Raw genomic sequence first — 27,877 nt, forward strand, 5'->3', positions numbered from 1 at the left:
TTTTTTCCCAACACATTCCAATAACTTCGAATCTATTACTTATATCACTAAAAAAAACATGGAGCTTTTTGACGGAAAAACTGTGTCCTTCTTAACGCTCAAAAGCGTCGAAATTTTTTTTTCAACGGTTAGCAAAGCGTCTAAAAACCAAATGTTACAAATCTTCGACGCTTGATTTTAGACGCTTTGTTTCGTCTAAGTAAGATTGTTTTTTCCGACGCTTAAGGGTGTCTAACATCAATTTACCCATGTAATAAATAAATTTAAGCGCATATTTTTTTAGACGCTTTTATACATTGAAAACATTACCATAAGCGATTTATATGTAAAATTTTAGACGCTTTTATGCGTTGTAAACATTTTGGTCGATTTTAAGCGTCGAAAATATTTGTCTTTTATGAATAAGATACAATATCATAATATTATATATTTCATGCAAAGCTCGCAATAATACTTTTAACACTCAAGGATTATAACAATACTTAACAACAAATATCTTAAAATACCATACAATATATGAGAATTTTGTCTCAAATAATATAGGACATGTTCTATTTCTTCAGAATACTTGATTAAACAAAGCTAATAACGCGATACACGGAGTACCACTTTCTAACAACTCTTTGCTGATAACTAATTTTTTTAATAGTTGTGATCTCCAAAATTCTTTCATTAACTACTTTTTAATATTTTTTAAATGGAAAACTTTTTAAAGGAACAGTGGAAAGTGGAAAGTATATATTCGTTTGCTGAATAAACGTGTAATAAAGATTATTATATAAAAAACAAAAACAAATAATCTGCTAAAGATGATAGGCCATAGTAGCAAATCATAGGGAACAGAAATTGAAGAATGGCTTGCTATATCATATTTCCCATCTAATTTTTCTTTCTATTGACAAATATTATGCGTTTAAAATTAATTAAGCTACTCGCAAAAACTGAGTGGAGGGAAAATTTTCTATGCCCTAATGTGATACAAATTACACAAGCTAAATAGAGGAAAAAGAATGTACACAAGAATGGTAGATGCTAATGCAGGCAGAACCAAAGGATCAGCTATGGGAGAAGAGGCTCCAAACTGATGCATGGACTCCTAGAAGAAGATTGTTAAAATTAGCAGTGTAACTTGTCAAATGTTCACCGATCCCACATGGCTTGGAATATGGCAGGTCGATTCTTTAACCAAACCACCATTTCGCGTTCAAGTGAAGAGTTATTTAATACAGCATCTAACATAGGACTACCAAAAAATTTAGGAGTATTCTCAAACGACCATATCCTATCCTTCGGCCATGGTCTCTGAGGCTGCTTTTCCTGGTGAAAATCAAACATCAGCCAAATCATGTACATTACATTTTTATTAAAAAGAAGCTTCAGTGATGCGTTTATGCACATCAACTTTGAATATATTGCATGCAAGAGGATAGGAAATCAAAAACAGCTCCTGGATCTCAGGCATCGTATACATAAAACGTTTTTAAGCAAATGGGCACAAATCCTATTTGAGAACAAAAACAATTTCAACAAGATCTTTTATACCTAGTTGTCTTCTCCCAATGACCCATCATCTCTCCAAGGAGAAAATATAAGACAAAAACTACACTAAGATCTGAGCAGAAAACTTGAAAGAAATTTCAATTATTTTTGTGAACATGTTGAGCATAAAAAAGCAACTCATAATCTTAAGCCCAAGCTTTGTCAGATCTCAATGGAGCCAAAGATTTATAATTCTTTGGGTCCATATAATGGAGTATAGTTAGATGGCTCATTATATCATTTGCACTTTTTAATTATGTACAGTTGCAGATAATATTTGCTACCATAAGTCAATCAGAAACAACCTCTTTGTCATTACTAACAAGGGTATTGCATACATCTGACCCCGAAAGTCCCCTTTAGTGGCATTGAAATAATGAAATGTTGTCAAATTACTCACCATTCGTGCAAGCATAAACCTCACAGTCCTTGGACCATAAACACGCTGCTTTGATGGCTTTTGAGCCTTGGCATAAAAGGAACTAATATCAGGTAAAGATAAGCAGCCCCTGCTTGCTCGGACAAGCACACGATCTGGATCAGCATTAGCCTGGTTGTGCCAATAAATGAGCTGTCCTAAACAGTAGTTTTCACCATAAGTCTTGCAATACTCTGTCACTCCTGACAGTTTATTAGCACACTTAGGCCCAAGATCAAGAGGGCTGATGTAAACAGGAGGTGAAGTTACTCTCTTGTATTCCTGCAGAGTGGAGACAAAAAATTGTATTCATGCAAAGTCAAGTCAATGATGCTCACTAAGGTATTCATACAATTTCAAAAAATGGAATTGAACTCACCATAATTTTAAACAAACTTTTTGTGTAAGCATATAAGTGGATCACATCAGCAGCAGCATCATGTCGGCTTTTATATGTACAAGGAAGATTGCGAACCTCATCCCTCAACCTTACAAATAAGTTCATAAGTGAGAAAACATGTAGAAAGAAAAGATTCAAAAGCATTATATGTTTGCGTGAAGCTTACCATAATAGAGATTTATGGAGGTCTTTCTCAATATTCCCAGAATTAGAAGGGTCATGAGTACGGATTTCCCCTCTAAGATCCTGCAGCATGTGATCAGTAATATGTGGAGCAATGCACTCAAGAAGTTGATTAACTAGTGAACCTTCACCATTCCACAAGACAGACACCATCTCCTCAGGACTAAGCTTTTGCAGTGGAGGAGGAGCTTGCTTCGGATTTCCAAATACGCATCTTAAGACATACCTAACCTGCAAGCACATTAGATTATTAAATCTGCCAGAAATTAAAAGATAATCCACACTAAACCTAACGTAAGATAATGAAAAATATTAATCAGGAAGATAAAGATAATTAGTACCTCCTCAACTCTTCTAAGATTTCTAATGCACTGCTAAAAAGTTTACAAAATTAAAAATTTCCATTAAAGATTAAGATTTTCTAGACACACAGAACATACATTCTAGGAAGACAGCAACATAGAATTTGCCCCTTGATTGAACGTCATTGCACTTATGAGCAAAAAATTAGCCCAATCTATTTCTAGGAAGTAGGAATCAATCAAATGCTATTCAAGAGTCATCCTATAAATGAATATAAAAAAAATATAAAACACATTACAATATATGTCTATAAAGCACAAATCAAATATAACCTAAAAAGTGCCCCGTACAGAGAAAAAAGAAAGAATAATTAAACGACGTGGGTAGCAGAAAAATTTCACAGTTTACAATATGAGCAGCAAGCTGTTGCGCACACTTTAAATGAATGAAACCAAAAGCATGTGACTAATGCTGCTTATAAAACGGATTCATGATTCAATTTGTAAAATCAAGATAGCAAACTTAATCACCAATTAAGTACTTTCCTTCCACTACATACAAATACAAAAACCTAAAAAACGGTTTACAAGAAAACATTAATGGAGATGTTACGGAACAAACCTTGTCCAGTGTAAGAGCCAAATTCTGAAGCCTCTGATTGTAAACTCCTTCGGCCTGTCACATTTCAAAACATAAGCAATATGCAACCATACTGCAAACAGTGAATCCAACTATTTTATCAAGGAAAATGTGACACATGCCAAATATCAAACAGGCTAACCTGTACTTCAGCATCAGTTTTCTCCAACTCAAGAGATATCTCTGCATAATATTTGTTCTTCTCTTCCAAATTATGCTTCAATATCTCCTCAGGGAGCTTTGTTCTCTCAAAATTTATAAATCGTACCTACATTCCGATGTAAACAAATGATGGTGGGAAAAAACAGCAGATTGACATGTTCAGGCAATAACAATTAGACAGAAACAGAATAAATACCAGCCGAGCTGCATAAGCAACCAGCCAATCAGGCAAACCACCCAACAAGCATTGTCCAAGACCAGCCCTTCCTAAATCAATATAATCCTCTTCAGAGACCCAATTCAATTCACATGCCTCCAGTAGCAACTGATGCTTATCCAATAATCCATGCCATTCCTTCAGCACCTAATAAAAATCAAGCAACAGTCAGCATACATGACTAAGGCTTTCCTCAAATAAAAAGCTCAAAAGGCATCATATGATACCATGAGGACCGAGGTTTCTAAAAAAATAAGCTCATGCACAAAAGATACTTAAAATGCTCTCTCCATCAAGAAAACACTCCCCATTGAGTTTTGGGTAAAAGCCTACTATTAATTTAAGACAGCATATGGTGATTTAAATTATAATCACATTCATATATTTTTTGTTATATTTACTATTTGTTATGTAGTAAACACTTAAAAAGTAATTTACAAAGGAAACTTCTGTACTTCATAGAAATAGGCCGCAACAGAACATCACTGGGACGAATACGAGGTTAAGCCCCTCTGAACAATTAGATAAAATTAAATCATAATTGAATTGTTGACACAACTAAAAGTTGGCATGGTTTTGGTAGAAGTGTATCTTGCACTTTAGGTGACACCTTCTATCAACATTCTGCTGTTTTTCTTATTCTCCCAACATCAAAATTTGGACAGAGAACTCAACCATTCCAAAATATTTGATCAAGTTTGGCCACTAGAAACAGTCAAAAATACATATCAGATTTGGGAGCTCACATCTCATTTGAAATGCCGGAATGTTCTGATACTCTAAAAATGGCACATCTCAATATTAAAAATATGTATCCTTGCGATTAGATCCCTAGTATGACACCTTCTATCGACATCCTTATGTTTCTCTTGGCCTCCAACAGAAAAATTTTGAGTTTAACCATTCCAAAAAATTGGTCAATTTTGCCACTAGAAACAGATAGAAGTACACAAGGCCCAATATGGGAACTCGCGCCTTATTCGAATGCTAGTACTCAATTCTGGAAACTCTATATCGTGTCTCAATGATTCTCGGTGTTAGGGGACAACACTAGAATTCCAGTATTCATAAAAACATAGATATACATGGGTTTTAACAAAAACAAATCCCGCTGCATGTCACAGAGCAGAATATACAAGAGGATTCCACGCGGACTCTTGCTCAGCCAAGTCAACAAGCTCCCTTTAAATTCATCAACTCTAGGCACGAACGTGGCAGGCAAGAAAATGAGGAAGGGCACAATGGTCTCAACATCATGGAAGATAAAGATGGACTGGTGTAATGTTTTGAAAATGTAATACTTGGGCAAAGCCGCAATTGTCTAAGAAATGTACTGGATTGTTTAGGGTTTTGTGATGCAGGAATTTGTATATATAGAATGAATAGTCAATGAAAATGTATGACTGAATTTGTGAAGCTTCATTCAATCATTAGTGAAAGGTAGCAAAGCTTTTAGGAGGTGATGGTTGAGAAAAGGGGTTTGGGAGAAGATAAACAAAGTTACCAGAACAAAGGATAAGCAACAGAATCAGTTCATCAAAACTTAAAAGAGAAAATCAATGACAGAGCAGAGAAATTTCATGTTACAGTCCTTTCAACATCATTTCCTATTACTCACTTATACCTTGTTTTACATTACCCTAGAAATTAACGAATTCCTCATTTAAAAAATTTGAAAATACAGATTTTAGGTGAAATTTCTGTATACATACAAGCTATGATAGTAATTCAAATTTGAAAACATACAGCTAACTTCAAACTGAATTAATTCAATAACAGGTTCAGCATTATATACCTTTTGGAAAGCCCCTTCGCCTGTCAGATTCAAGTAACTTCCACGGCAAACTTGGCTACCACACAAACAAACAGAGGCTTCATACTCCTCCTTACTCTGAAAGAGATCATGGTCACCTCTCGATATGCAATGATTTGAAGTAAGAAGCAGGGGCAGGAAATGAAAAAGGAAAGAGAAAGATACCTCAGTCACCGAATTATAGTCAAAGGTTATTTCTTCTCCGAATTCAATTGGACGAAGAGAATAAATGCCAATCTGATACTGACCACTTACAGCAGTGACTCTGCAATTCAAAAATCAGACAAAATATAGAAGCCTGGACAAACACTCTGTTGTCATTGAAACCAAACAAATGTATAAAAACATACTCCCTTCATCCCAAAATTATAACCCCATTTGTGTTTTGTTGCTGAATATTGTTTTTTGTTTGTTTGTGATAGTATAATGAATGATTTAAATTAGGAGAGAGGAAAAATTAAATAAGTGGTCGAAATTGTGTTATAACTTTTAATGGTGGGATTCATATTCCCAAAAAGAAAAGGTAACTAAAATTTTGGAACAACCTAAAATGGAAAATTTAGCTAAAATTATGGGACATAAGGAAGTAATAATCATGCTACTGGGTGATAAGCTGAAATCCAGAAGCACAAAGTTTCACAGAATCCCCAGTTACCAAGTAGAGCGTTGTTCAGTTTCAAACAATATGGAAACATAGGATATTCCATTCTAATACGACCTATGGTTGTAAAGAAAAATCATAATATTATTTTTAAGGAAAAATTACCCATAATAATCCAATCTTTCATTGATTTTTTCACAATAATCCGAACTTTTGATTAACCATGAAAAATCCCAATTTTAGGGTCACTTATCCAAGAACGTTGTTGCCCAAATGGTGATTAGTTTTTGCATATTAGTTGCAATAAAAAAAGAAAAATAAAATAAAAAAGCAAAATTATTAAAAATTAGAAGTTAAAATCAAAAAAAATTACTTGATTTTTCTTTTATATTTTTTTTCTTTTTTGATTTTTTTATAATTTAATTTTGAATTTACTTTTTAATACTTTATGCAAAATGACTTGTTGCATAGGTAAGAAGGCTACCTTGGCGCATTCTTAGTAAATACCCTAATAGTTGGGATTATTCATATTTAATCAAAAGTTGAAGTTAGAATTATTGTAGAAAAATCAGTAAAAGGTTGGATCATTCTACATAAATTTTTCCTATTTTTAAAAAACCCTCGGACACACATAGAAAAAACCTATGTTGCCCAAAAAGAAAAAGCTAAAAGAATAAAATATGAAACAACAAAACGCAGGAAAAATGTTCCGGAAATGACAGAAATAGAATGAAAAGGTCAAAATAAGATCATAAAAAGAATAAATAAGAAAAGGAGTATTAGTCAGAAAAAAGTTGTTGCTATAATTCTGAGTATAGCACAATCACTAATAGGCCTAGAAAAGAACCAAAATTAATAGCATGTCAAACTCTTAACAATATGATTGAAGGAGATCCAATAAAAAAGGCAGAATACAATACAGTCACAAAACATCTATGCTGCAACTTCTTTTTCCCTTCACAAACAAAGAAGTTAACACTTCTAACCTCAGTCAACCACCACCTTTTACTCTATAATTTTCAACCAACACTTTTTCCTCAACCTTTCCTAAATCCTAGCACCACCAAGTATTGATGTTGTTATGTTAAAACCATTGTCATCATCTCCTTAGCCAAATATGATAACTATAGCTTAGTATATCACTTTGGAATATATAGCAGTCATTTTCGCATAAGGTGATTTGTTTATCGGAAACAGAATGTGTTCAAATCCACATCATCATCTTTTTATAAAGAAGTTTACTCATCATGTTACTCATCAGAAAAAACTAACACGAATAATTGAGACAAACAATTGGAAAAAGAATACCAAGTCAAACAATAAAGAGACAGAGGCCCTTGTAAAGTCAAAAAATGAAAACTGCACATGAACGTGCTATATAAAAATAAAGAAAATACTAACTTTGCTTCACAATTAGGTCGACAAGAATGACAAATTCGACTTGCATAGTTTGCCTTATGCATCGCATCAACAACTACTAAGTCATAGCCATCAGCATCACCCTGCAAACAACCTATAATCAGCAAATACATGATACAGATTTTGTTGAAATAAAGACTACAAGAGCTATCAATCATATATAATTGAACTAAAGAAAAAACCTTTGGCCTCTCAAGATATATGTTGTAGAATTCAGGAGCAGGTTCTTTACTATCCTTCTGCAAAGAACGGATTCCATCTTGCTTCTCAAACCATTTCCAAGCAGGGTAAACCTATAAATGTTCCCAAGTACAAGATTCAAGCTCAAGTTTCACAAATTTAAACTATAAATCTTGCAAGAAAAGAATATGCAGACATAGACACACACAAAAAAGCAAAGCAAAAGAATAACACAGAATTCCATTACCCAATGCCACTATAAAGCCCCGCAAAAAAAATGATAAAAAAACTTGCTCCGTAAAGCATAACCAAAGAACGAATTCCATCTTGCTTCTCTGAAGTTGTACATGCACACCTTCATTATCATCAATTCATCATCATAGAGCAACAAGTGGATCATCACTATGACTGATGGAAAGAATTCATCTATGAAAGGAGTTACCCATCCATTGGCCCTAGCCAGTAGTGGTCTGCCACATTTAACTCTCTAGGCCATCACTACCTTGGCTAACCACCCAGCTAACACCAAGCCAACTATCACAGCTCTAGCCACCATACAACCATCAAAATTAAAATTATTGCTACAATAGCACATCCACCACTATCTCCACTCAACCTCTAATGATAAAAACACCATGAACTGAAAGTGAAAAGAAAAAAATTCACAACATATTTGGGAATACGCAACTAGAAGGACCAAAATCTAAACCACCACCAATTAAATAACTAACTAAATCCAAATCAATAACAAAACTATTCATCAACATTTGTGGCAATGCAGATTGATTATAAATCATGATTGATGGTCTTGCTATAGGGCTTATGATGGTGGTGGCAGAGAAATTGATTGTCAATGGTTCGCTCAAATGAATTACATTTCTAATAAAATTATTGTAGACTTAATTCCGTTATTAGATTGGTGGAGACTTTTTCAACCTTCAAAAACGTAGATTTCTTCAAAAAAAACAATGATTCATACAAATGAATTACATTTCAGAAAATTACCCTACCCTAAAAATCAGAGCTATGTCACGAGGAAGTAGATTGGTAGAAGACAATTTCAGTCTTCAATGACATAGATTTCCTAAAAAAAATGGCATATTAGAGCCAATATTCGTGATCTGCTAGATAATGATTATATTACTGCAGAAGCCAAAGTCAATAACTCTAGCAAAAAGGGAAATACTGTAACACCCCGGCCCCTCGGACTGCTGGTGACTACTCATGGAGACTGTAGACTGGCCCCACAAACCAACACAGGTCTTTCCAGCGCACTTTGGCCTCACTCGTGCGCACCCGGAAAAACTTCCCAGGAGGTCACCCATCCTAAGATTTCTCCCCACCAAGCACGCTTAACTGTGGAGTTCTTAGCAAATGGGCTCCCTAGAAAAGAAGATGCATCTTGTTGATATGAGTAGTCTATCATTCCTTTTTCAAACTAAACTTGGGGTATTACACTCACCCCCACTTAAGAATACAACGTCCTCGTTGGACCGTAACTTCAGGATCTTTTCTCCCGCTAGGTGCACTGAACACTATCAGCCACGGTAGCAGGGTTGCTCTGATACCATTTGTAACACCCCGGCCCCTCGGACCGGTAGTGATTACTCTTGGAGACTGTAGACTGGCCCCACAAACCAACACAGGTCTTTCCAGCGCACTTTGGCCTCACTCGTGCGCACCCGGGAAAACTTCCCAGGAGGTCACCCATCCTAAGATTTCTCCCCACCAAGCACGCTTAACTGTGGAGTTCTTAGCAAATGGGCTCCCTAGAAAAGAAGATGCACCTTGTTGATATGAGTAGTCTATCATTCCTTTTTCAAACTAAACTTGGGGTATTAATCAAGTAGCTTTTAGTGATGGGACCATACCTAATATTGAGCCAGAGATGATTGAGAGGCTTACAACCTTTCCAAAGAGAAGTGGGGAAGCCCAGGTCTACCACATGAGCGAGTCAACATACAAGGAGGTCGACTTAAGCCAGATCTTGATAGTGCGAGAATTTTCTGATGTATTCCCTGATGATCTACCTGGGTTACCTCCAAAGAGAGAGATTGATTTTCACATTGACCTAGTTCCAGGGTCAAGCCCGATTTCAAAAGCACCATATAGAATGGCACCACTTGAGTTGGCTGAACTAAAAACCCAACTTGAGGAGTTACAAGATAAAGGGGTTTATCAGACCAAGTGTATCACCATGGGGAGCTCCAGTGTTGTTTGTGAAGAAGAAAGATGGGTCTTTGAGGCTATGCATTGACTACCGGGAGTTGAACAAAATCACCATCAAGAACAAGTACCCACTTCCCAGAATTGATGATTTATTTGACCAGTTGAAAGGAGCCGGAGTTTTCTCTGAAATTGACCTGAAATCTGGTTACCATCAGTTGAGGATAGCGGAGGAAGACATTCCTAAAACTGCTTTCCGCACCAGATATGGGCACTATGAGTTTAGAGTAATGCCGTTTGGGTTAACCAATGCCCCTGCAGCATTCATGGACTTGATGAATCGAACATTCCACGACTATCTTGATAAATTTGTAGTGGTTTTCATTGATGATATCTTGGTGTACTCTAAGACAGAGAAAGATCATGAGGAGCACTTAAGATTGGTATTAACACGATTGAGGGAAAGGAGCTTTTATGAGAAGTTGAGCAAGAGTGAATTCTGGTTGGATCGAGTTGTCTTCCTAGGTCATGTAATCTCAAAAGATTGCATAACAGTGGACCCCGAGAAGATAAGGACTATCATTGATTGGCCAGCACCGACTAGTGTAACTGAGGTAAGAAGCTTTATGGGTTTGGCAGGTTATTACCGAAGATATGTTGATGGGTTTTCTAAGATCGCACTACCGATCACCAGTTTGGTTCGAAAGAATACCAAGTTTGTGTGGTCACAAAAGTGCGAAGACGCTTTCCTAGAATTAAAGAAGAGGTTAACGGCTCCAGTGCTTGTATTGCCCGAGGATGGGAAAGAGTTCACGGTATACAGTGACGCATCTTTAGAGGGCTTGGGTTGTGTACTCATGCAAGAGGGGAAAGTGATTGCCTACGCATCGAGACAATTGAGGCCAAATGAGAAGAACTATCCAGTGCACGATTTAGAATTAGCCGGAGTCATATTTGCCTTAAAAATTTGGAGGCATTATCTCTACGGCACTAGTTGCAAGATCTACACCGATCACAAGAGTTTGACTCATCTGTTCACACAGAAGGAGCTTAACATGAGGCAGAGAAGGTGGCTAGAATTGATGAAAGATTATGACCTCACTTTGGAGTATCATCCCGGGAAAGCAAATCGTGTAGCAGATGCCTTAAGCCGAAAACCGAGAATGGTCATTAATGGACTAATTTCAGTGCCCTACGAGATTTATGTGGAGATGAAGGAGCTAGAATTGATTGTGGTTAAGAAGGGATCATACGACAGCGTTCTCAATTCTATGAGTACAACACCGAGTCTACATGAGGAGATCCGTGAGCTACAACAGTATGATGACTTCTTGTCAGAGTTGAAGATTGGTATTGAAAAGGGTGCAGTTAAAGACTTCAGTATTGCTAAAGATGGGAGTATTCATCTAGAGGGAAGGTTATGCGTGCCCCGAGATCCTGAATTGATAGAGAAAATACTCAAGGAGGCACATTCTACTATGTATTCTATCCACCCAGGAAGGGATAAGATGCTAGCAGATTTAAAACAATACTTTTGGTGGATGAACATGAAGAAGGATGTCGAGGATTTCATAGCTCGATGTCTAGTATGTCAGCAAGTCAAGATTGACCACCAGCGCACTCCGGGGGAATTGCAACCACTTCCCGTGCCTAAGTGGAAGTGGGAATCAGTGAGTATGGACTTTGTTGTTGGATTGCCCCGTTCGAGAAGAGGAAATGATTCTATTTGGGTGATTGTTGATCGACTCACTAAGACTGCCAGATTTATTCCTGCGAAAGTAACTTGGAAAGCAAAACAATTGGCCGATGCTTATGTGAAAGAAGTACTTAGACTACATGGTATACCGATGACAATAGTTTCAGATCGAGATCCAAAATTTGTGGCTCGATTTTGGAATGAGCTACAAAGGGCATTCGGCACGACCCTTAATTACAGCACCGCTTTTCACCCAGCTACAGATGGGCAGACAGAGAGGACCATCCAGACCCTAGAGGATATGCTTCGGGCATGTGCCCTTGATTTTCAGTGTTCGTGGGAGGACATCTTACCATTAATAGAATTCTCCTACAACAATAGCTACCAGAGTAGTATTGGTATGGCTTCGTATGAGGCCTTGTATGGCCAAAGGTGTAGGACACCACTTTATTGGGATACCGGGAGGTCTGGTGTGCTAGTTGGACCAGAGATGATCAGAGAGACCGCTGAACAAGTCAGAATCATTAGAGACCGGATGAAGGATGCCCAAGATCGACAGAAATCCTACGCAGACCGTAGGAGGAGGAAACTTGAGTTCCAAGTCGGTGAGAAGGTGTTCCTTAAAGTCTCGCCAACAAAGGGAATCAAGAGGTTCGGATTGCAGGGGAAGCTTGATCCTCGGTACATTGGACCCTATGAGATTTTGCGCAGAGTTGGGGAGGTAGCTTATGAGTTAGCATTACCCCCACAGTTAGCTAAGGTTCACAATGTGTTCCATGTGTCGCAATTGCGCCGGTATATATTTGATGCATCACATGTTCTTCAGCATGAGCCGATTCAACTTGTTGAAAGCTTGCAGTATGAGGAGAAACCCCTGAGGATCCTAGGTCGAGAGGTTAGAAAACTCCGTAGCCGCACGATTCCACTTGTGAAAGTGCTATGGAGTGGACAGGATGCCGACAGTGCTACTTGGGAAAAAGAGGACGACATGTTAATTAGATACCCTTACTTATTTGAGTGATGTATTTGTAACCATTAGTTTGAGTTAATTTCGAGGACGAAACTCTTGTAAGAAGGGAAGAATGAAACAGTCGTATTATTAGAAGATTTCATTAGTCGTTTTTAGCGCCTAATTTTTTTTTTCTTATATATTTGTTCGTTACTAATTATAATTTAATTAGTGATGGTAGTAATTTGAAAAAATTTCTACGATGATAAGAAACTTGTTAATTCGTAACATAATTATGAATCGTAACAAGTAACGTAAACTTTGGAGGTAAAACTTAAAGTTGAGCAACTAACCATAACAGTTCGAAAAAAAAAATTTTAATTATTACCCAAGCATATTATATAACTATGATGGGAGTAAATTAAATATTTCTTACATATACAAGTGATTTTTAAACATGAAGTACAAGTTACATAACTTGTTACATGTACAACAATTTTTACCCAAACTTTAAACTATCTTAGATAAACCTTTCTTATACCATAATAGACCAAATTGAGGATAAAAAGCACTCCAAATCAGCCCCCAAACAGCAGCTAATATAGCTGTCCCAAATCCCCTTAGTAGCTCCTTGTTCACTTACACACTCAAGCCAATCACACTACCCAAAACCCCTTTTGTTCTATCCAAAGCTTGTGCATCATTATAAGCATGCAAGAGGCAAATATTTGAAGTAAAAGCACTCAATTTTCTGAATTTTTATTCAGCCATAAACCCCAACACATTGCTCCCAAGTTCATCCATGAACAAACACTAGAATCCTCCAAACTTTCAATAACTAAAACACCTTCTTTTCTCATCAAATCTTCTTCAAAAACCCATCTAAAACTTCTGAAAATTTATGTTTATAAACTCAAATCTTCCATAAAAATAATCTTCATCTTAAGAGCTTTCCATAGACACCAAACTTGAAGAAATCCACCAAGTATAGAGTAAGTTATGTTCATTTCTTTATTTCACTAGTTTTTGTTAAGACTTGTTCATGTAAAACATTTTTTTTTACATGAATCTTTCTATAAACTAAGATCATTATAAAATGAGTATTTTATCTCTAAACTAAGAAAATCATCACTTATAAATCTATAAAAATCGGCCACAATAGAAAATAAGAAGATGTTTTTCCACAAACATATAAATTTAGTTACTTAAAGGATTCAAGTAAATCATGGGACTTAATTAAGTATGTTGCTCAACATAATAAGTATAATCCAAATATGTTAAAATCATCACAAGTATTAGTCTAAAAACTCTAACTAAAAAAAGTTAAGTGCATGTTAGAAATCCAAAATTATTATTGATTTTTTTGGATGAATGCAATATGTTTAGTTGAAGAGTTGGAGTTGAGACTTGAAGGGCAAGGACCCAAAGTTAGAACCACTTCTAAGAACGCGTAGGAGCTTACGTGGGAGCTTACGGAATAATTATATAGGCTTGAAGTCGAGGTATGTCACATGGGGTGATTTTTAAAGGATTTAAGAACAAGTTGAGAAAGTTTGTGTATAAACTTTTTTAAAAAAAAAAAAAAAAAAAAAAAAAATTCCCAAAGAGAAGTTCTTAAATCTTGAAAAATGATGTCAAAATGATAAATTTGAGTATGGAATAATTTATTACATGTATTATTATTGCGGGCATCATGCATGTTGATTTTATAAATTATTGTATGTTTAAAGGCATGTTTAACACTACTTTGTGAAAGTTATTGTGATGGAAATGATTATATGAATTTGAAAATATTTGAAATTCATTTTAAAAGAAATTTTCAGTAGCTATATGTTAAGAAAATTTCTTGGATACTTTTTGTTGAGATTATTCGTTAAATTGATATTTTAATGGATTTTAAAGTGTTAAATACTCTTATTATAAAACATGGTATTAGATGAACTCTTCATCATCAAAAATAATTAATGAAAACATATTATAATGTCTCCAACAAGATTTGGCCAGAATATATTTAGTTTGGATTTTTTTTTTTTTTTTTTGAATAATCGTTAAATTGTTTAACAATAAATTGTAAAATGGTAAAATATAAAATAATTACCAAACAAAGACATATGGACTTGAAGTTTTTATTACATACTCATATGGACAGTAGGTAAAATTGGTAAAAGTTTGGGAAGGTTTCGTTGACATTTAAGGACCTTAATAATTTTTACTCGGTTATTAATAATCGGTAAGTTTGAAAACGGTAAAATATAAAATAAATACTAAATGACGTCTTTTGGACATGAAAATTTTATGAGACACTTATATAAACAGTAGATACATGTTCAAAAATTTATATGGATTTTCGTGACCATATATGGACTTAAATAAATTTTATTCGGTTTATCGGTTAAATAACGATATTAATTATTAAAAATACCCCACATGATTTTTAATGGTTATTTAAAATTTTATACCCCTTAAAATAGCTTCTGTAATATCATATAATTTTTTATAATATTTTATTTGGACTCAAATAATTTTAAACATATTTTATCCTATTTAACGATAAAATATCTATACAAAATAATAAAACAATATACATGAGTTTTATAAGTTCAAATAGCCTAATAAACATATTATATGACTTCTGGAACTTTGGTATAATTTTATATAATAAATTATTAATTATTTACTCATTTATCAAATTAATAGACAATGTTTATTTATTAAAAAGTGTAATATTGTTAATTAAATTTGGGTAAAAATAGACCTATATAAAAAAATTTAAAATTATATTAATAACCTACTGCCTCATAGTATAAATTAAGTTTAAATTATATGGTTTATAAATTTTACGAATTTAAGACACCATTTAAATAACGGTAAATACCCAAATTGTCGAAAGTAATTGTAAGATCGTTATAAATTCACATAACCAATTATAATCTGATGGGACAACCTTAAATTCATTTTAAATAAGGTATTATAATGACTTGATTAATTTGGGCCTTGTTGGAGAATTAATATTTACTCTGTAAATCAATTATCGATTTTATTACCGGCAAAACTATCTCGTATTTAAGAAAATAGTGTTTTATGAAATTTTCTGTAGTAATGATTTTATAGACTTATAAATCATATTCTAGTTGTTTTGAATGAATTTCAAAACCCTTTAAAGTTATATTTACTTTAAGAAGGATTGAAACGAAACATTTTAGTGGCTTCCTTAAAAAAAAAACATTGTATTGAACTTTAATTACTTTTTGTTACGATGCATTTCCATACATGCTAGTGATGCCCCAATATAATACAAAGGTTATGTTTAATGATATGATTATACTAAGCATGTTTTACCCATGTGGGAGATATTATGATTTGATTTTGCTAAGTCGCAAATAAAGTATGTTTTGCTATGTGCAAATAAAAGATGTTTATCATATTGAAAAAGTTGATACTTTTGATTTTCAAATGCTATTAAAATTACAAGATATATATTATGTACAAAAAAATGTTTTAGCCTAAATGGCGGGTACATATGCCACAGCAAATGTTGTGTGCATGATTAAACGGCTCACCAATGCTGAGCGCGTATTGTTCACAATACCATTGTGTTACACTTGCCGGACATGTCGCGGACGGTAGACCAACTACCAAACGAGTCACAGGATGACTCACAGAGTACCCATGTAAACTTATGATATGAGTTTGAAATTGATTTGGATCCATTGAGATCTTATGATTTATGATGAAAAATGAGAATTTGAAATGACTATAGAGCCACTGAACTGGATTTGAATCATAGTATGATTTATCAAATGAAAAAGCATATTTCAAAATGAATTTACTCAAAAAAAAAAAAGGGGGTTTCAATAACTTGCTTGACGGACACCAGTGTGTTTATACTCAGCCTTTTTGCTGATACTATGCTTTGTATGTTTTTCCAATGGTTTTGTTTTTAGAGTAAACCCCTATGGCACCTCGACGGAGAATGGATATGCGAGCGGAAGTTGAACCCGAGTTGGAGTATGACTCCCCTTTTGTTTAGATATCTTTATTTTATTTGAGAGACTATTAGTTTAGATTTAGACTATTTTAAGGATGTAATTTGAATTTTAGACTTATTTCGATTTGGTTGTAATTTTCCTATATTTTGGACAGTTAAGACTTCCGTTATATTGCTTTGGTGTGGTTCAAGCATTATACTTGAATATTGGTTTAACCTTTAAGTAACCCCTTAATTGTGTTGGCAAAAGTAAGCTTCCGCTTGATTAATACTAAATTCCAATTAGTGTTTGCGTTCATAATTCGAGGCGGTTACAAATACTATCATATTCGCCCATTTACTGTACAATGAGCACAAAGCAGTAAAATAACTAGTGGACACCCATTGAAAAATTTAACACTAGACGTTTTCTTAGCCAACAAGTAGAAATAAGAAGACTTAAAAATATACCTCTCCCAGAAATTCAACGACAAAATCATCCTCTGTGAAACCAGCTTGTTTGTTACAGACAACACCAAGCCCCTGACCACGAATTTGGCACAAGAACAAATGTCACAATAAATGAGAATCCAGTCACTAAAAAATTAAGAATATGTAAATAAAAGGTGAAGCACATAGAAACTCGTAAAAAGCACCTTTCTGTAGGCAACATAATTATCCTCAGGGCGACCATCAATGGCCTGAAAAACAGCTTCACAAAGTTTCACAGTTCTTGTATCATTATCTTGCTTAGCTGATGCTAGAATTTCATCAATGACAGGCTTTAATGGGTATGTCATGGGTGTATTTCCACTACCAGTGAAGTGTCTAACTTGTTTATTCAGAATCCTAAGGATAACATCTTCAATAAAAGCATGTCTCTCTGTCAGAGGCCAATCCACATCCTCAGGCATTGAATCAAGAAGAAGGTTGTGCGTGTATGGATCAATTCCATAAACCTCTTGTTCAATGACCTCCTGTCCAAGTTGTTTTCGAGGTTTATATTCTTTTACTTCTGGAATTTCCATATCTACCTCCTCAGAGCCATTAGTCTGGGCTTTCACTTTGTCGTAATCTTCAGGCAACGAAACTTTCATCTTTCGTTGCACTTCAACCTCATCAGCTACAACAACATATTCATCAATAACTTCATATTTCCGTGTCACAGGAGGTACAAGACTGGCCTTCGTCATACGAGCACCCCATTCACGGTCTTCAGGCGTCATATCGTAAGCCTCTTCTGCAGTAAAGTAATCCTCTCTTGCCTCGAAAGTAACACCAGATCGGACATCTGAATCACTATCAGCGTCTGAGACACTTCCAGTATCAGTTTCATCATCCTCTGATGATAACTCGTATTCATCAGATGATTCACCTTCCAAGTGTATTTTTTTATTCATTCTTGAAAGGTTCTTTCTCATCTCCCGATCAGATGAGCATTCCACATTATCAAAGCCCCCATTAATAAAAGATGAACCATTTGCCCGGCTGGGGTATTTCCTCTCTGTGGGTGTTTTAGACTTCCTGTACGCAGAAGACACACTAGTTTCATCTCTTTGTTTTTTCATCATATTATTTTTATCAAAAGCAGTTTTAAAGCTCTCGTCAAGACGTTCTCCAAGTTTGATAAAGTGTGGAATGACCTGCTCCATATCACCTCCATCACCTCGATTTTTCATTCTGTGTTTGGACAGCATTAGAATACTAATCAATAACACCATTAATCTACACTGTCTATACATTAAACAAACACAAGCAAATTGCAAAAACAATTTAAGATGACTTATAAGAACATTGAACAATGTAAAAATTGCAACTAGCATACCAATCAACTTTAAGAGAAAAAAGTAAACGACATTCTATGGTAGTAGCGCAAAAATAGAAAGCTGGCAAGCTTCAGAGAGCACACAAAAGGCAATCGACACTTCTGTCTGAGCGGATAGGGGATTAGATGTAATCAGATTGCACCTTTACCACAGTGAAAACAAAGAGGCTATTTCCAATTTAGATGACAGAAAATCAAGTGTGTATTCAATTCCAAAAAGTCCTCAACGAAACACTTGTTTATCCCCCTCTCCTAGAACATTTGAACGTTGCATGTGTAACAAATGAAAGCAACACATTAGACAGATTAACTAGAATGTAGAAAATCTAATTTTTACAGCACTCCAATGCTCTGCACATGGTTCTTTCCAAAACATATGCCCACCACCAATACTAGCCCTAAGACCGGAAAAAGTGAATCGTGATTTAGTTAGTTCACTATTAAACTTAAGGTTCACATATAGGCAGTATATTACAAAATTCATATAGGAATGACGAAATCGGGGAGCAGCAGAAGGGCATGGAACAAGAACACAGAAACAAGAGCGAAAAGAGCAGACAAAAAGAGATTACTTTATTGCCTCCCTGCACATTTTAATGATATCTTGTTTAGCAATGCTCAAGCCACGACGAGCATAATAACCATTATTGATTCTGTTCTGGATTTCTGCAACCTATATAAAGAAAGATTAATGATTTTACACAACACTTGTAAAAACGACTACAAATTCAGATGAAGCTCATATAAAACCTTGCGCTCAAAAAATTCTGATGTATTCCCCTTCATAATATCCTTTAAGCTAAGAACAAGACATTCTTCCATTCTTCTGTATCCATTTCCAGCTTTCTTTATTGCCAAATGCCTCATACGAGCATCACGAGCTAGGACTAAAGCAGACTTTCGAGCATCAACTAGCTTCGTACGCTTATATAAATTCTGCCTAAATGCTTGATTAGCAGCACCTCTTTTCTCCACCATATCAAAATAATCTTTGAGTCCACTGGATTCATCCATATAACTCCCATGACTAGACTTGGCAACTGCAGAAGATTGCTCTGGCATCTGTTTCAAACACCTCCTCTTCCAATTTGACTCCTCAAAACTTTTCATCCCTTGTGAACATCGTCCTTTGAACCAATTTACAAGTGGAAATTTGATCGTTAACTCTTCAAACTGACTACAACCTCGAATGTCAACAAAGGATATACCACTAAAAAAGTGGAGAATATCTTCAAGCACAGCACAAGTAACATTGGTACAACCATCTAAAACCAACACCTTGATCATTTGCTTATTGTAACCACTCTACAATAAGAAGGGAAGATAGAAAAACATGTTAAGAGGGCAAAACGAGGTTTAAAACACAATAGCTAGTATGAAAACATTAGATAACAAAAACTCACCATTACACTGCCAATGACAGAGTCGGTACACTTGGATCCCATTGTTGACAAATCAACCCGTACACTAACATTTTTGTAGAAACAGGTGGCAGATCTCCAATGTTTGCAAGTTGAAGAAGCAAATACCAGAGATTTGATATCAGATCTGAGAAAATGAAAGATGCGTGCCAAAATATGGCCATCCAGTAAACCCCAGCTCCCTGAGACAGCTTTAGAACACTCACTCTCTCTCCGAAAAGCAATACTACCACACAAGTCTTCAAATGAGGGATCCCTATGAGAAAGTGGTGGAAAGCCTTCAGCCAAATAGTAGTCTTCATCAACTCCATAAGATAATGTGCGACCTCTTTTTTTAACATGCATGTCTTCCTCAGAAATCATAAATGCTTCATTATCTGTGTAAAGGCAAACCAGAAAACAAGGACACAGCAGTAAATAAATCACTGATGTAAGTCACAAAAAAATTCAATGTTTCCTGCAATATACGAAATTTAATTGATTAATACCAATTAGCGCTTTCCCAAAAATGAGACACAATAGACCTACATCTGGAAAAATTTGTCAATGTACCAAACCTCCATAGTATCAAGTTAACAAAAAAAACTACTTCACAAAACAACCTTATTGCAACTGAAAAATTCCCCTACCCTCTATTAGTCCATCAACAACTGCTAAAACCATTATTGAATTAGAAGAGATGACACCGTGCAGCTTTTCTAAACAGCCCACAATAGCAAATGTATGCATGATTCCTTGGTTTCAAAAACAAAACACTTAGCACACTAAGGCATAAGTAAACTCCAGCTCCAACGCCTGTCCTCCAGGAAAAAAAAATTCAGTTAAATATGCTCCAATTGTGCCTCGGGTATATAAGTTACACGCACAGGTCAGTGTAAGCATGTATTATGAATTTCAGGCCAGTCAGGACATGTTCAGATTCAATACCGAATACTGTAGTTACATAGGGTCAAACCTTAATTTCTCCGGGTATTTTTGCTAGTTTTTTAGTTTGAGGTCAATATATTTTGTGGGAGACCCAAAATTTCAAAAGACCTCCCATCAAATGCTTGGAAGTTGGATCATACCAATTTTTCCGATAATTATGAATCAAACCAAAAGCTAAAAATTTATTTGAAAAACCAATTGAGATCCTAATCCTGCTTTTGACATTTTACTCACATATCTTTCTTTAAAAAAATGCTATATAGTTTCTAACCTGCATACCTCGTGACTGTATGCCAACACATTAAATTACTTTGTAGAATGAATGAAAACAAGACATAGGGACACTACATGCAAAACAAGTAAACACAAAACAGTTGGTAATCTATGCAAGCGAGACCAGCTCAGGTTAAAATAGAAACTTTAATGTCAGGAAGCATACCCATGGATGACTTGAGAAGATTATGAGAGCTTCTGTGCTTCTCCATTTCCTTCCTCGGCTGTCTAGAAACTATCCATGGATCTAAGACCTCATTTATGGAAGCAGCAAACTCACGGCTCTTATAAGATTTCATAACAAGTTCATGAAGCTTCCCAAGAGTATACCCAATAAAATGGGGATGCAAGCTATGAAATGAACTAGAAATTGAACTCTCATCACCATGCATAACAGATGCTTCAAACAATTCACCATTAGGTGGGACAATTTCTGTAATGAGTTTGCTACTATTCTCAGTAGCCATTATAACAGCAGAAACTGGAACCCAAACTTTGTCAAGTTTTCGGTACACAATGCATTTATTCTTCAAAAAACCTTCTTCAACGAGTTTTGGAAGTGCCGAGCATGAAAATGGCCCATGTTCATGCCCTGTACCATCAAGATAAAACCATTCACCTAAGTGCAACTGCAAGTCATCTGCAGTACAGATCCGGTCTTTTGGTTTACTAATAGTATTAGATTTCCAAGATCCTTTGGTGCTTTGCTCCTTCAAGCTTCTTAAATGACAAACATCTTCGGATGATCTTTTCATTTCATTGGACAAAGAATAATGCTTTGTGCTCTTTGAAGAATATTTATCTTTCCCTCTTGGTTTTGACCGAGAGTCAGAGACAGATGAACCATGATCTTTAACAACACATGCATTGATTCTAATTACTGGCATCATACTTCCTTTGACTCCTCTTACAGCAACAGATTTTGCTTGACCCAGCTTGTTGGAAACACTCGAATCATTCCTCTCATCAACCCAAGAAAATGCCCAAGGTGGGAGATCAAGCTTCTTGCTTTGACAAGGGTAGTACAAGTCATCTTTTTTCTGCCACCGTGGATCCTCGAAAGCAGATTTTGGCATCAGGCAAAGAGGATAACCATCATTAAGCACTACTTTTTTTCTAAAGAATTTGTCTTGCCCAGCTTCTTCATTCCTTTTCCAGTCTCCACCTTTACACGACCATCGACTAGAAAACCATTCAGCAAATTCACTAAAAACATAAGAACATTCTTTATCAAGACTAGCAGTAGAAGCGGATTCAGAAGCATCCTTTAATGTAGCCTCCAAAAACCTTGGCATATCCTCCTCTTGACTCTGTTCAAGAGTTTCTTGACTGCATGCATGATTCGGCATAAAACCTGTATGTTGAAACCCTTCGATATTAGATAAATAACATTTTGTCAAACTACAGTTAAAGAATGCTACAAGTAAAATATATTTATTGAATAAAATTTTGTAAATTATTTACAAACACAACCAGAAAACATGATTATAAATGACAGATGAAGGCCAATTAAAGGAAAAAGTAACACAAACAGTGTTCAAAACAGAGAGAATCTAGACCTTGGTGAAAGGATTGATCCGAACTCTAAATGTTCTAAAAGTAAACTCAAACCATATTGACATGTTAACCAGGCACCCACCCCTAAACAATCCGACCCAAACATCAGACCTAAAACCCCCGCCAGTGACCCAAATCAACAGAACTAACAGAAAATCGACAGTTCGCAGAAAAACATGCAAGGACTTGCAAAAAACATAGAAGATAGATAAGCAGAAAAATATAGTAGCTATACACACATAAATATCAATATCCTATAAGCCAAGTTGGTACATGGTAGGATCGTGTGATTCTACAATGCTAACACAAGCAAGCAATCCAGATCATAAATAAAATTGTAATGTAGGATCTTACAATTGAGTGGTAGGATAAAAAAATCTTACAATCCTACAATCAAACAAATTTAGTCTTCATTATAATTAATTTTTATAAACCATCTTTAAACAATTTATTTCACATTCGAAAAATTAAATAATTACAATTAAATTAAATGAAATTCTTTATTCATATGGAGATTTACCGTTTCATTCCTTAAAACTGAAGATAAGGAAATTTTATAGGAGTATTACGATTTACACTTTTGAAATGAACTATGGCTAGGGACTCAATATTTGAGCATGTTTAAGTTTATTTGTAACTATAGGATCGTATGATCCTACGAATCAATTCTACCAATTCGATCCTAACCCCTAATTGATTCTAATAACCTTGATAAACGGTATGGAAAAATACCAAACTTGTCGGATTTTCAAGCTCAAATATTAGCTTTTGAGATATCAATTTTTCAGAAAACATGCTAATTCAGCTAAACTAATCAAAACATTCCAGGCATCTCTGACATTAGGAAAGCCAGCACATGAATCTTTGTGGATATATGAGCTGCAATGGTAGTTTTAAAAACTGTTCCTAAGGCATGACTTGTGAGGCGTGAGACGTGAGGTGTGGGCGTGTGATGGCAAGGCGGCATGATTGAGCTAGACGATGACCCACCTCACACACCTTGGAGTGCCTTATAGAGCCTCAGAAGCCCATGTAATAAGAGCACCCAGCAAGTTATGTTTTATTACTTATTTTTTTCAATATCTATTCCTCTTCATCTTTTTCATTTGTTTTCTGGCTTTTGGGGTCTCTGACAACCCCAAAATCTACCGAATAAATTTTGAGAACCCTTGGTGTATTAGAATACCTTGTGCCTTTTAAAACTGAGGCTGTATTTCTTATCTCTTTTATCCATGATATCTAACACAACAGATATGATAAACTATCACATAACACCCAACCCATCCTCTGAACGCTATATGCTGGCCCAATAATAAGCCTATTTTGGAAACTACACTAGCAAGTAACAGAAACAACTGTCAGCCTGTGTCAACAATCATGCTGACAAGTAACAACACTCAACCAAAAACTACATCAACTGTAAATTTCCAACAAAACAAAGGGAAGCGACAAACAGAGAGAAAAGCATTTCCAGCAAAAAAAAACTCAAAAAAAGAAGAAAAAAGAAGCAAAATGTAAATGGAAATAGATTGTACCTTCTGCAATACCAAATCTCTCCCACTCCGACTGATCAAATGTCATCTGCAGAACTTCTGAACATTCAACAGAACCAAAATAAGTATCAAGACAGAAAATTTTTCCATTGCACAAATAACAGGATGATAACATAATAATATAAATTGTCATAAACCACTTCAATAAATCTGCTTCTTTCAGATACTACATTTCGTAAATAAAGTGTATTTAGCTATATTAGCCATTTCCAAGTTTCCAAGCAGCCTTAAAACACCTAGTTTACCTTAAATAGTTATATATTTGTGTTAGAGGTGATCTTCTCTGGCTTTATTTCTTTTTTATAGATTTACCTCATTTGATGCTGATTTATCCCATCTCAGAAACTAAGCAATCGTTTTAGGAACATTAAGGATGCACCTGCATGTAATATGGGGATAAATTGGTATTTTCAAGGCCCATGGATATTAAGGCTATTTTGAAAATTCAAAATTAATAATTAACATTAATATTAATTTAATAATAAGAAAAACTACCTATCAAAAAAATCCTATGTTAACATGTGTGAACTTTCACAACTTATCCATAGAAACAATTAATAAAATAACTATTGTTTTCGATTTAAACAGATTGTTTTTAAGAAAAAATTAAGAGAAAGTTCTTTTAATAAAACGAAGAATTATACCTACGTCATACATATAGAAGGATATTATATACACTCACGCAAGTAAAATAATTTACAAAACTTTACCTCCAACAATCTCGAGTTCCCTTCCAGGTAAAACACTGACGCCTTCTAAAAAAGCATCAACTCTCTTATCGATTCCATGCTCATCAACAGGAAGATGGTCACTTTGAGCAGACACACCTTGAATAGAAGAATCTAAAGCTTCCATACCAACCTGATCTACAGACACATCTGCTAGTACATTTCCAGGAGCCTCAGGAGGGCTCACCAGCTGCGTATCCGTCTCTGAAAAAATTGTTGTAAAATTTGAAGTCACAGCTGGTGATGCTGCATTTTCAACAGTCACCCACCTGTCACCATCATAGTGCTTGACCAGATGATCAGACATAAGTAATCCTTTTTCTACAAGTGATTTTAAGTCACATAATCTAGAAGGTCCACGCTCTTCTCCAAGGTGATCAAGGAAGTACCACTTTCCTGGATTCATAGTAGCCACAAACGGGACATGGGGTGGTGTGTCACATATATCCATGTCTACTTCCATGGACTCTCCAAAAGCTCCATCAACCAGTGAAGATTGTTCCTTGTCGTCCAAGCCAGGACTTCGAGGCTCATCTTTAACCTGTGTCTCGCAAGAAATAACTTCACCAACTACAACATTCTGCGTACCATTTGCATCTAGATGGTCATTGGTCGAGTCTGTTAAATCTTTATCATTATGGAAGTTCTCAGTAGGCTTTTCTTCCGGTAATTTATCATTCTGCTTTATCTCACTAGCTTCACTCCTGCTCGTTTGACAGTGATTAGATAGTCTACTGCGATCATGTGGGGAACCAGAGTAACTTGGGGATTTTTCCCTACGATCATGCATCCTTAAACGGTCATTAGGAGACTTCTCCACACAGCTGGGACTTCCATTTCTTCTATCACTACGTTGACCACGAAAACATGGAGACCTCTCAAGACGGGGAGTTTGATCCCTATGATCATGATGCAATGCTCTCTCACGTGGAGACCTTTCAGAATAACTAGGGCTACGCCTCTGCCTGTCATAAGTCCCTCTTGTAGAACCAGTATCATAATGGCGCAATGACAACCTATCAGAAACAAACCTGGATGAATTCGAATTTCTACATGATTTACTCTCATTAGACTGACGTGAGTAATGCTCTGAATTTGATATCCTTCTGCTTTTGGAACTCTTATAATCCCCATAATCATCATAAGGCCTGCGATCACTGCTTTCTGAATCAGTGCCATGTCGTTTAAATCTAGCGCCAGAATTGTACTCTCTAGCTTGGCTCCTGCCATGGCCATGATCATCCTTATAAGGTAAGTCATCTACAAATTTCCAGCTCGATTTCGGGTAGTTACATTCTTGGTTGGCTTCCCACCTTGCAGCCCTCTTGAAATGTCGATGATTACCACTTCTATTAAACTCCCTACCTGGAGAGACATCCTCAGCTGAATACTTATGTGAAGACGGTGTCCAATCACGTTCATACCGTCGTTCTCTTTCTCTACTTCTATCATATCGACACCCCCTTGAGTAAACATACTCATCCTTAACATAATCTCCTTTATGCCATCTATCAGGGATAAATTCCCCTTTCTCAACTTCATCTTTGAAGTTTCTCCATGAGCATAACTCAGCTTTCTCGTAATCTCCCTTCCTATACTTCTCCAGGAATCGATCCCTCTTAAGAACAATATCACTGGTACGGAATCTCCCAGAATGCTGATCATATCTTTCTGGTTCAGGATTTCGCCATTCTCTGTCTACTACTTCTTCTTTCCTCCACCTGTCATTAACAGTACTAATCTCACCTTTTCCTTTATCAGGAGTCAATTCGCCATTCTCAACGTCTCTTTTGAAAGGTGACTTCAGAGTTCCCAATTCACCTTCTTCTACCTCGTCTTTGCCATTTTGTACTGTTACAACTTCACTACTGCTCTTAACTTTGTCTGCAACAACAACCGGTTTGGGCTCTTCCTTTTTGAAAAATGCATCTCTCTTGAGTTTCATCCTCTTAAGAGGAGTCTTCTTGATAGGTTTGTTGTCCAAATTACCATTGCTGTTGTTGTTGGTACTACAAAATGTATCAGAACCAGAAAACTTGTCCATAATTGGTTGCAAAGCCACGCATGCAACACCTCCATCACCCATGGAAGTCCAAAGCTTTCCGCTTCTATGTTTCAGAAACCCTAATTCTCCCCTTTTCCGGGGCTATTGATGCTCATACTGCAATTTCGCCAATCTTGTTCCAGTTATCAACGCCAAAAACCCTAATTACAATCAAATAACAACACAAAGTGTCAAGTCAACAATAACGAGAAAAGAAAGAATTCCAATGCAAAACTCAATTAAGTACGGCATCATAGAATCAAGATAAAAATCAAGTTCATAAAATCAAAACCCTAAATTCCTAAATCTAGAAACCAAAATGGAAAAAACAAAAAAGCTTACAAATCAATCAAGAACAATTGAATGCAGATCCAGGAATCTTTCCCCGAAGGATATTAAAACTCTTGGTCGCCTGAGAATTCTCTTCCTCTCTCTCTCTCTCCTATCTTCTCCGCTTGGCGCTCTTTTTTCTTTCTCTCTCTGAAACGGAGTGTCTTTTTCCGTTCCGAAAGATGATGGGAGAAAAACCTTGGTGTAATTTTAATGTTTGTTCCGATCTCAAGTTTTCTTACCAAATTTCTATTCTCCAAGTATGATTTAATCAAATCGTTTACTTAGGATATCGGTATTTTATCAACTAGTCTCTTAAAAGAGACTGCCAGACGACTCTTTAATTCCGGCCCAACATAATATAATGCTATATAAAATATATAGCAACAATTGATTTCGAAGAAGTCCGTCACAATATGAGATGGATAGCGCAATCATTCTAGTTATAATTTTTCTTAATATGCGCTCAGTTTTTTTATCCATCTAAGTCATAATTGATACATTTAAAGTCAAAATTGAATTTTTTTATAAGTTTTAACTAATCATAATTAATTACTTCAAGGTCTG

The 27,877-nt window shown here is 35.7% G+C and overlaps 1 protein-coding gene across 1 annotated transcript; it reads right to left on the reverse strand.

Annotated features, from left to right (window-relative positions):
• Nucleotides 1-842: 842 nt before the first annotated feature.
• Nucleotides 843-27,645, reverse strand: LOC130805707 (histone-lysine N-methyltransferase ATXR3-like). Its single transcript, XM_057670494.1, has 20 exons — nucleotides 27,323-27,645; nucleotides 24,919-27,141; nucleotides 24,191-24,247; nucleotides 21,265-22,452; nucleotides 19,881-20,275; nucleotides 19,228-19,782; nucleotides 19,050-19,150; nucleotides 17,309-18,332; nucleotides 17,124-17,195; nucleotides 7,877-7,987; nucleotides 7,677-7,777; nucleotides 5,840-5,939; nucleotides 5,657-5,752; nucleotides 3,841-4,008; nucleotides 3,625-3,750; nucleotides 3,465-3,518; nucleotides 2,524-2,771; nucleotides 2,337-2,445; nucleotides 1,940-2,239; nucleotides 843-1,317 (listed from the first exon to the last, which is right to left on the reverse strand). Exons 2-20 carry the CDS (start codon nucleotides 27,020-27,022, stop codon nucleotides 1,141-1,143), a joined length of 7,086 nt encoding a protein of 2,361 aa, XP_057526477.1. The 5' UTR covers nucleotides 27,023-27,141; nucleotides 27,323-27,645; the 3' UTR covers nucleotides 843-1,140.
• Between the last annotated feature and the right edge of the window lie 232 nt (nucleotides 27,646-27,877).

Source organism: Amaranthus tricolor, chromosome 1 (assembly GCF_026212465.1).
Source record: "Amaranthus tricolor cultivar Red isolate AtriRed21 chromosome 1, ASM2621246v1, whole genome shotgun sequence".
Classification (NCBI taxonomy): Eukaryota; Viridiplantae; Streptophyta; class Magnoliopsida; order Caryophyllales; family Amaranthaceae; genus Amaranthus; species Amaranthus tricolor.

What these genes read in the sequence shown, in the direction of transcription:
- LOC130805707 (XM_057670494.1), bottom strand. Translation starts at nt 27,022, where the DNA reads ATGGGTGATGGAGGTGTTGCATGCGTGGCTTTGCAACCAATTATGGAC. An exon ending in TCTTCTCAAGTCATCCATGG is followed by an intron (nt 20,276 to 21,264) that starts GTATGCTTCCTG and finishes GCCTTTACACAG; the next exon opens with ATAATGAAGCATTTATGATT. An exon ending in TCGTTGAATTTCTGGGAGAG is followed by an intron (nt 7,988 to 17,123) that starts GTATATTTTTAA and finishes GAACATTTATAG; the next exon opens with GTTTACCCTGCTTGGAAATG.